A 10,899-nucleotide genomic window follows, 5' to 3' on the forward strand; every position below is an offset into this window, starting at 1 on the left:
TACACAATCAAATCCGACCTTTTAGGCTTCTTTCCTGACCCTTTCCCCAACCCCCACCAGCCTCAGCCCCAGACCGGCCCCCCCCCCACCAATTTGTACGGATAATGAGAATGCTTCATAATCTACACTCAAATATGAAATCTGCAAGAGGCATAATCCCTATGGCTGGAGCGCTTTCTGAACGCTCCTGGGCACAGGCTGCCCAGCTGCAACCATGCTCGCGTGCTTCCACAGGAGTGACCTGAACCACACCAATCTCCTTTATTTCTTTTCTGAGTCCTTCCTTGCTTCGAAAAGTGTGAGTGGGGGGAATGTCTGCAAAGACACTGATGAGTTGTTATGTATCTTTAAGTCTTGTGAGGAAGGAGAGCCATTGTGAACCACCAGGTTGCAAATAAATGAATGAACATACAAGTAAATCAAACCAATCTGACTTGCTTTTAGAAATTAAGTGAATTTCCCTCTTAGAAACCAAGCAAAGTGATGGGTAGGGTGGAGGGGCAAATTGGGGTGTGAAGGCAACCCAAGGAGGAATGAAATTGGTGCTCTGTAGTGGCCTGTCACAGGAATCGAAACCTGTGCTGTCTTGCTGGAGACAGGTGTGTGGACTCGCTAAAATTACAGTTCATCCACTTCTAAGTCGGGCTCTTCTCCAAGAGAATAGCTGCTCCAGCCTGGTAGCTATTATTATTATATTCAAACCATAGCTCTAGAGGGCGTGGGGCTAATCGGGTCTGAGGACTTGGCAACCTGGCAGTGGGCTTTTCTAATCACGGTGAGGAGAACAGCAAGCTGTGCATTTAGTTCAGCTATCCAAGAGAGCAGGTTTACCAGTGGCAACTTTGAGTTTAAGGCAAAACACAGTCTATGAAAAATAAGTTACCAGCTCTTTGCAACAGTAGCTTCACATGGACTTATTTTTCTCCCATATCCAGACGGGGTCTTCTATTGAATGAAGCTCTTTTATTTTGCATGGGGCAGGGGATTTGTGACCATGGTCCCCCCTTTTATTCCTCTCTCTATGGAAACCCAGATCATGGGGAGAAATATGTGAGACTGAATAAAGAGAAGCCGCAGAAAGGAGCGCTTGAGAGCGGCATCTGTTACACTTGGGAAGTTAGACTGACAGGAGAGGGCGAAGGAAACCTCTCCAATAGATTAGTTAGAACAGCAAGAAGATTTGACTGTATGCAGATATTTTCATCAAAAAACAAAACACCTCACGTGCAAGAGAAGATTTTATCACAGCTGCTGGAGGATGTGATTGCACCTAAATTCAATAGGCGGTTTCTATATTCATGGGAACTAATTTTTAAAACAAAAATAATGAAAAGAAAAGAAAGACAGAAAGAAAGAGAAAGAGAGGAAGGAAGGGAGGAAGAGAAAGAAAGGAAGGAAGGAAGAAGAAAGGAAAGGAAAAGACAAACGACTATGGGTTTATGCTTCTGTCAAAAGCTATTCATACATTAAAAGATTGGAAAATAAGGGTGTGAAAAACCTGTCTCTGGGAGCAGAAGCCCCCTCTTCGATACTCTCCCGCCCCCCGCCCCCCACCCCCAAGCCTCGGGGCAAATGGTCTGAACTACTTTTGGGGCTGGCAAAATCGGTTGCCCAGGGCAGAGGCCATGGGCAAAAGGAAGGTTGATTGTAAGAACTCAGGCAAGACAGAACTGAAAAAGGACCCCCTTCTTCTTCCTGTAAAAGCCTTATCAATTGATAATTGCCTTAACGCCCTGAATGGCCAGACTAAGATTAGCAACTCTTTCACCCAAACGCAGCTGCGATGGTGGGGGTGGGGAACACACTACCACCAACAACATGGCAATGATCATGATCTTTTTGCTCATATGGTTTCTTCAACGGGTTTCCCTCTGACCTCTAAACTGACCCAACACAGACTGGCAAATGGATCCTCAAACAGGCAGCTTAACAGAGCACATGAAAACTTTTATTTTTGTTTGATTTTAACAAGTTCTTTTTTCTTCAGGAAGTAAAAGTTCAGTCACAAATGAGATTGCATTTTTGCAAAGGAAGATACACACAGTTGGCAGTAAAGAAATAACATTCCTCGGTGGAAAGAGAAGAGGAGAGAGAGAGAGAAAGGAAAAATCAATTTCTAAGTTAAAAGCAGATAAACCTTTACAATAGGACACAAGCAAACAAAATCACAATTTCAATAAGAGAGAAGGATGAGTGGGAAGACGACAAATGATCCTCTGACAATAATTAGTGTTTATCCATTTTTTTTTTAAGAGAGAGAAAGAAAGAAATAGATCTCAACAGATGCCAGGTTTTCCTGCCTAATAGACACAGTTTACATTTACAAATATAAGCTCCTATTGCTCTGTCCTCTCACAAGAAATTATTCATTTCACAGGAAATAGACGTTCTTTAGCTATATAAAGGAATGGCAGAATAAGCTCACCTTGTTTTTATTTTTTTCGCATTTTCTTGCATTTTCTTCAGATCTGTCTTCTTAGAGAAACTAATGCCTTAATGACTTTCTGGTAGCTGCAAGCCTTCTTTTATTTCTGCTAAATATATGAAAATGTATGCAAATTTAAATCAAGCTTAACCTAGGAGCTCTTGCAATATATTTAATGGAATTTCAAACCAATAAGGGAACTCTGATGCCGTCTTCTGTAAGTGCAAACATAATTACGCAGCTAGGTTACCTCCAAAATTATGCAATGAAAGGTCATTTTTTAACTTCACAGATTGTGCTGAGTATCTGGTGTTGCCTTTTCTCAGCTAGAGCAAATCTAAAATCTTTGCATTTCATCCCACTCTGCTTACAAGCAACGTCTTTGCGTGGGGCTGTGGAGCACAGAACTTGTCCTCCCCTAATTTATAAAAGCTTAGGAGGAGTACAAGTCTTTCCTCTAACCAAAATGTAAAAACAGTCCTGTCTTCCCAAGCTGAAAGCAAATTGAAGCTTGATGGGGATGGGGGGCAGGGGGAGGGAAGTGTGTGCCAAAACAGCCCGCCATCTCTCTATCAGTTTCCAGGGCACACTAAATGATTTTCATTTTCTTCAACTTGTGTGGGACGGGGGTGGGGGGAGAAGTGCGTGTTGAAAACAATTTTCTTAGGGGACAGCATCGGGCGCGGTATTGGTGAATGTTCTCCTGTGTACCTATTTGGAAAGGGTCCGCTGAGCGTCTGGTGTGAGTGTGAGGGAGGGCTGCCCGCTTCAGCAAGAGTTGTCTCCGACAGAAGTTGTGGGCCACTGATAGGAGCTGACATGGAGCAGTAATAAAAAGCAAGTCTTCCAACTGACCAACTGGATTGGGAGACAAACTTCAAAATAACTGAATTTCGCCAGTATCACATTAGATTTTACTTTCCCAGAATATTCCAGTTTTTTGTGCCCTAAATCAAATTTTTCAGATGAAACCGGGCATCTCTTTCTTAGATGGTTTCTGACCTTGGTATCGAGTTTCTTATAAACGATCAAATGAAATAAATAAAACAAATCGAAATAGCTCTTATTGGAATTATAGTTTTCACTCTTACAGATCTAGGGTCCTATCGAAGAACGCCAAATGAATCTGAGAAAAATCCTTATCCACTAAGGTCTATATGACATTTAAACTGGTTATATTTTTTCTTCCTTTATTTAGGTTAATTTAAATAATCTAAAAGGAGTTTTAAAACCAGTTTGCCGCCGCACCTTCTATCCCCCGAAACAAACACATCCCTCTTAACCTTCCCCCTCCACTACAAACACTCGCGAAGTCCGAGGGCGGGGGGAGGGGGAAAGGGTTAACCAAATGAGCTGCCGCCACTCAGCGAGAGGCGGCCAATGGAGTCGAAAGACTGATTCACTTCCTGCTTGGGTCTCAGTGAAACTCTCGAGCTTCGTTAGCCTAATTCGTAAAGCTAGCCCGGCCTCCCGCGCTGCCATTGGCTGAGCCTGCGGCTGGCCAGGCCGAGACGCACTGCGATTGGCCGCAGCGAGTGCCGGTAACTAGCTCTCGCGGCTCTGGCTCCCCCGCACCATAGATGTCAAAGGCTGAAGCTGCTCCCTTTGCCACATTATAACTAGTAGGGGATCCTCATCGACCATGGCCACAGCTGCCTCGAATCCCTACAGCATTCTCAGTTCCAGCTCCCTGGTCCATGCGGACTCTGCGGGCATGCAGCAGGGGAGTCCTTTCCGAAACCCTCAGAAACTTCTCCAAAGTGATTACTTGCAAGGAGTTCCTAGCAATGGGCATCCCCTCGGGCATCACTGGGTGACCAGTCTGAGCGACGGAGGCCCATGGTCCTCCACACTGGCCACCAACCCTCTGGACCAGCAGGACGTGAAGCCCGGGCGAGAAGATCTGCAGCTGGGCGCGATCATCCATCACCGCTCGCCGCACGTCGCCCACCACTCTCCGCATACTAACCACCCGAATGCCTGGGGGGCGAGCCCGGCTCCGAACCCGTCCATCACGTCGAGCGGCCAACCCCTTAACGTGTACTCGCAGCCGGGCTTCACGGTGAGCGGCATGCTGGAGCATGGGGGGCTCACTCCACCGCCGGCCTCCGCCTCCGCACAGAGCCTACACCCAGTGCTCCGGGAACCCCCAGACCACGGCGACCTAGGGTCGCACCACTGCCAGGACCACTCGGACGAGGAGACACCAACCTCGGATGAGTTAGAACAGTTCGCCAAACAGTTCAAACAAAGAAGAATCAAGTTGGGCTTCACGCAGGCCGACGTGGGACTGGCGCTGGGCACACTCTACGGCAACGTGTTCTCGCAGACCACCATCTGCAGGTTCGAGGCCTTGCAACTGAGCTTCAAGAACATGTGCAAGCTGAAGCCGCTGCTAAACAAGTGGCTGGAGGAGGCTGATTCGTCCACGGGGAGCCCGACCAGTATTGACAAGATCGCCGCGCAGGGCCGCAAGCGCAAGAAGAGAACCTCCATTGAGGTGAGTGTCAAGGGCGTACTGGAGACGCATTTCCTCAAGTGTCCCAAGCCTGCCGCACAGGAGATTTCCTCGCTGGCAGACAGCCTGCAGTTGGAGAAAGAAGTGGTACGTGTCTGGTTCTGTAATCGAAGACAGAAAGAGAAAAGAATGACTCCACCAGGGGATCAGCAGCCACATGAGGTTTATTCGCACGCTGTGAAAACAGACACGTCCTGCCACGATCTCTGACTGCAGGAAGCAAGGAAGCCGACGGCCGCACTGGGAGCAGCGCGGATTTCTCTTTCTCTCCCACTCTCTTCTTTTCACTCTAGCTTTATTTTTTCTATCTCTCCAGCTCTCTCTATAAGCTTTATATTTTTTCTTTTTCTTTCTTTCTTTCTTTTTCTTTCTTTCTTCCTTCTTCTTCTTCTTCTTTTTTTTTTAACAGGGGATTCTAACTTATAGTAAGAAAGGAAACACACTCACATACACATTCAGGCTTTTCAACGCTGATACACACTTGCATTAAGCAGTCCAGACAGGGACCTCATATCCCTTGCCACCCAGGCAACAGTTCCCTCCAACCTTTTCTGCTGATCAATACATATTGTTTACTTTGAGTAAGATTTGTTTGGTTGCTCCTCTCTAGGAAGAGCAAAGAGTGGGGTAACGTGGGGGCGTGGTGGGGAGGGGGGTGGGAAGACAGATGTGTGCCTCTGAATAACCTTTCAGCGCCTTGGTTATAGCAGCTGTATTTCAGGTGAAATCTGTTTTACAATAGACTAGTTTTGCATTTTTTAAAACTTCTATAGCGTTTCTAAATGTCTGCGGTGTTTTACTACAAGCTGTACACAATATTTGTGAGATAATTTGTATCTAATCGACCACTCTACATTATTATTGCTATTATTATTATTCCTTCATTGAGCTGATGGTTTTTTAATTGCTTAGAAAAGGGAGGGGAGGCTGGGAGGAGGAGGGGGAGAGATGCCTACCCATCCACCCACCCCATCCCAAATCTGTAAGGAGAGGAGAGGATACAACGGAGAGAGTTGTTGATGATAATACTGGTGATTATATGTATATGTGTATACATATATATATGAAAATTTTTTTCTGGGGGCAGAGTGCCTAGGATGGGCAGGCAGAATAGGCAAGCCGACTGGGTTTGCAAACTAGCGCGAAATAGGAGAGGCGATTTCGAAGCTTTCTGCTCTCCCTCCCGGAACTGTGGAACCTGCGCAGGCTTCCACATCGCAGATCCCGGTGTCTGAGAAGGATTCGGCGGCGGCGCCGGGCGTAAGAGGTCGGTTTGAGAAGCGGAGAGGGCTCCGCACCTATCGGGGTCTGGAATGCTTGCACTCGGAGCTCCCCGCGGGCCCCGCGCCTTACCGGGCAGACCACCAGCGCGACCCCACCTCGGCCCTTCTAGGCGAAGGACTTTGCCTTCACACGCGATTGCTTTAGCTGGAGACGAGGACCCAGAGACGCTGGCGACAGACTGGGTCAGCGCCTCCCAGTTCGGGGAGGGGTGGTGAGAGGGTGGTGGACAGGCGCTCTCTGCTCTGTGCAGCACGACAATGAATGATTGGCGAAGGTCACAGGGATTCTGGTCTAGCCACGTACCACCTCCTTTCCCATGTATATACCGCTGTCTCTGCACCTCCGACAAGCACAGCTGGTAGAAGCCCACGGCGACGACGAGCTTGCTAGCGAGCGCCCGGGCGGCTGGGTTTCTGTTTTTTAATCTCTCTGTGTGTATGTGTCTCTGTGCGTGGGTGCGTGCGTGCGGGTGCAAAAGTGTGTGTGTAGATAGTTGTGTGTATCGTATTACTATTTACAAAAATCAAAAACTACAAAAAAATCTCGCTAGGCTGTGTAGAGATCCAAAAAATATGCAGTTGCTGTGGCTTTATTGCTAGCTCTTATGTCGACACGCCAGGTTCACAGGCACACCTCATTCCCAACGAGCACACGTGCGGTGCCGGCCAAGCACCCAACACCCAGCCGCTGCCTGTCAGGCCTGGCTGGGGGCTCTATAAGCCCAGGCTGGCCGCCTGGCCCGGCCTCCAGGCGCAGCTGCAGTAGACAAAGCTTCAAACTACCTAAGGACCAGAAAGCCTAGGGCCCCTTGTGGAAGATGGGCTAGTATGGGCCGCCTGGCCTCTGGTCCACCACACTGTGTCTCCCCCAGCTGCAGGTCTAAGAGCATGTGTTAATTCAAATCCCAGACCTTTTTTTCTTTTTTTTGGTCAAGCCTCTGCATTCTGTTGGTAGTGGGTTTTAGTTCTGGGATCCTTTTATTTCCACATTGAGTTCATGTTTTACAACTGTTAGGGATTTTTGTCGGTTTTTGATTTTTTTTTTCTTTTCAGTTAAGCGCTATGGTTCAAACCTGAGTTAACCCAAATATTTCTGCCGACTTTATAATTGTACAGTTTTGTATATTAAACGTTTTTGAAGTTATTAATTTAAAGAAAGATCATTTAGTTTATTCATTTAGTAACTGATGTATAATAAACGCTATTTTCATTAAGAGTTGCTTTTTCAACTATTTTATTCAAATTGCCTATTGCAGTTGCCAGCAATTATTTATTTTCAATAAATTCTGCATTGTGTTTAAAAGGAAACTCTTTCAAAGATAAGTTGGGTGTCAAAAAGAAAATTCGCTGTAATGTTTGATGTGAACAGTTTTAGTCAAGGGGTTTATATTGACGCAATATTTTATTGTTGTAAAAGATTAAAAAGGTTTAAATAAAACATTTTTCCAAAAAAATGTGTTTTTGTTTTTTGTCTCCTGGCTTTATTGTGCGGTGTGTGAAGTGAAGCGTTTAAACAGAGGCACGTTCCGGGTGAGCAACGCATCTGCTTTGCTTCAGGTTGGAAATCATTAGTCATTGTTTTGATTCTTGATTCTCTCCCTCTGACTTTTGGCCTTTTATACACTTGCACACACAGCGTGACCTGTTACCTTACCCACGCTCACGCAAAACACGCCCCAAATAGTTGAAAAAGGCGTGGGGAAGGCTGGCGGGGCAGGGGGCTTCATTTCTGGAGGTGCCATCTTATTAACGTTTTTCGAAAGGATTGTGTCTCTCTCTAATCCAGGAGATAGACCCTTCTCTGAAACTGCCTCTCGTGAAACAGCTCAGACCTTTGCTGAGGCTGTTCTCCCGCCTCGCAGCAACCATCCCTCTTCTTCTTCCCCACACCCACCAGGGCGCCCTTCTGGTAGGTGAGCCTCCATTCCCCTGATGAAGAATGGGAAAATAACTCTACGTAAGAAGTGTTCTTAGCGCTCTCCCTGGGCCCAGAAACCCAAGTAAACTATTGTCCACTTAGTATTGCCCACTAAGGCTGAATTCTGTCCATTCCTATCTGAGTTGTAGGGGAAGAAAAAAAGATTATACAGAGACATTTGGAGGAAAAGTTCAATTTATTACTCTTCTCCCACTCCTACATACCATTTCAACTCTATTATTTTATCACAAGACTCTCCATAAAATAAGGGACAGTTACCTGTAGTGACGGCTGAGGAGTAATGTACTAAATCAAAAGCAGTTGTTTTAAGGCTTCGTATGTAGACACATGCCTTATTCACCTTTTTTTTTAGGTGCATATCAAGCGATAGACAAGACATTTAACTATAATTCTCCAACAGTAAAACCCTCCTCAATTCATACTCTGAAGTTTTTTTGTTAGACAAAGCAAAATTATTTAATCATTTTAATAGGTAATGATTATCACATGTAATGTCTTGCATTTTTCAGATTGCCTAATCATTTACAGTTGCACGGTGCACCATACATTTGGGTGTTGTGTATGAAATATGCACATGTTGCATTTATACTCATGGGCATATCTCTTTATAAATCATGCTAATTTTATAGAGATGTATCTACAAGCACAAAACCCATAGTCTTAAACATGCTGGATCTCTTGGTTCCTGTCAACTAACCACTTTCTCTTTCAATGTCTTATAAGAAATTTGAATTGATTAAAAAGTTACAGCTTTTCTTACTAAAGTACACACAAACCAATGAGTAGTATATTCTGAACTCTTTAATGGGGCCACAAGTAGATACTTTAGGAGATGCTTAAATAAATATGTAGATACAGATATCACTATTAGTACTTTTACTATGTATTACTGATATATATATTCTGTACATATTTATGGAACTTGTTTCCTTTACTGCTTGTCTTTCTCTTAAAATATAATCAAGGCCTATTCGGCTTTTATGATGACCTTCTTATCAACCCTGTTTTATCATTAACATAAGATTTTCATTAAAATTCACGGGATGTTGGTGCCTCTGCCTGGGGCTTTCTTTGTACTGAGGTTGCAGCCTCCCCTTTCCTAACCAAGCCCTTTGTAAAAGAAGCAGCTTTGGCCTCAGTTTCTCTCAGGCCTTTGCAGCAGTGGCTCTCTCTCCGGTAATAAGAATTGGTGAGTTCAAAAGGAACAATAATATTTAACAATATCTAATAGGGTGAAGGCAAAAAAGTTTCATCCCCATCACCTGATCAGAGCAATAGAAAATGAAGAGATTGTGGAGGGGGTGGGATGTGAAGAGAGTAAGTAGGTGCTACAGATATGTAAACAAAGTCAAGTATGTGAATAAAGTAAACATATGTATGCAGACATAGATTGATTGTATGACTGTTGCTCTCTGCGTGCATAACAAAAGGGAAATAGATTACTAAACTCCAGCATATATCTTTCCAACAATAAAAGAAGAGAAATATTATGCCTGGAAATTGGTCTCTTATCTTTAAAAAGAAAAGGGTAGGGGAAACTATTGCCTAAATTAGTACATGAGCAGTGTTTGTCTTTAATAAAATCAAACACTGTTCCCTTGGAAGTATTTAGTATTCAGATATTTTCCTTGCTCCCAAGTCAGGATACTGTTGTTGCTTTAATTGCCTGTAGGTTGTAAGTAGAGACATATATTTCTGTTTTTATTTAAAATGCTTTTTTAGTAAGAAGGGAGAAAATGGTTAGAAGTTAAAACATAGTTTTGCAAAGAAAAGAATGCATTTTTTCCACCTGTGAGATCTTTTTAAAAACCCATATGGAACCTCAGAATTGTGGAAATTATTTCTATGATTTGGTGTTTAAAAATCCCAACATGTGACCCTTTCAAAAAAGTCTTGAAAGGAAGAAAAAGTAACAGTGCAAAATAATACCATGTGAATTGATATTGCTCACACTCATCCATTCTATAAAATAAAAGGATAGACCATTCTTTATACATGCCCCCAGATACTACTTTTAAAAATAGTAATCCTCCAACTTACTTACTTACAAATGTTAATTTTTAAAGCATTAAGAAAAGTGAGTATAAAATATATTTGAAATCAATTACGGTTTTTTTTAGAAGATGAAATAAATGTACCATTTTTTAAGAGCGCTGCTGATGGAACATTTCCAAAATTAGGGGATTATTTAAAAGAATACAGTCATGAAAACAAAATACAGTTAACTTCTGCTACCTCTAAAATGTTGGGGGTAGATGGATCGTATACAAGGACCTATATTATTGTTCCTGTAAAGAGAATCCACAAAATTAAACCCTTTCCAGTGCTTTCCAGTGCAAAACACATTAGATCACTGTGCTTTCTATCATAAATATGAATATAGAACTAATACCTATTCACATATCTAACTCACTAGCTAGAACACTGGGTTCTCTTTACAACACTATTTGTTATCAAGGGAGATTTAGTATATAACGTGGGTTCATCTTGGATGCCTTCCAAGGGCGCTTGTTTACTCAACTATCAAAAGAGCCTTATTATGAGGTGGCTTTACTCTCTAAGGGAGGGAATCACAGGACAGCTTGCTTTTGGGTGAAACTCTAAAGTATTTAATATAGTATGTGTGTAGACACATACCCACAATTGTAAACATACTCCCTCTCACCTCCCCCTCTCTCTAGCCCTGCACTTTGAACACACACAGGGTGATTTAACAGAAAGAAGACTGACCTCA

The 10,899-nt window shown here is 43.7% G+C and overlaps 1 protein-coding gene across 1 annotated transcript; it reads left to right on the plus strand.

The window, feature by feature from the left end:
• The first annotated feature begins 2,431 nt into the window (after positions 1–2,431).
• POU3F4 (POU class 3 homeobox 4) lies at positions 2,432–7,569 on the plus strand. The gene has a single exon (XM_070603631.1). The coding sequence runs from the start codon at positions 4,068–4,070 to the stop codon at positions 5,151–5,153; it is 1,086 nt and encodes a 361-aa protein (XP_070459732.1). The 5' UTR covers positions 2,432–4,067; the 3' UTR covers positions 5,154–7,569.
• Positions 7,570–10,899: the final 3,330 nt, after the last annotated feature.

The sequence above is a fragment of the Equus przewalskii genome, chromosome X, assembly GCF_037783145.1.
Source record: "Equus przewalskii isolate Varuska chromosome X, EquPr2, whole genome shotgun sequence".
In the NCBI taxonomy this organism is placed as follows: Eukaryota; Metazoa; Chordata; class Mammalia; order Perissodactyla; family Equidae; genus Equus; species Equus przewalskii.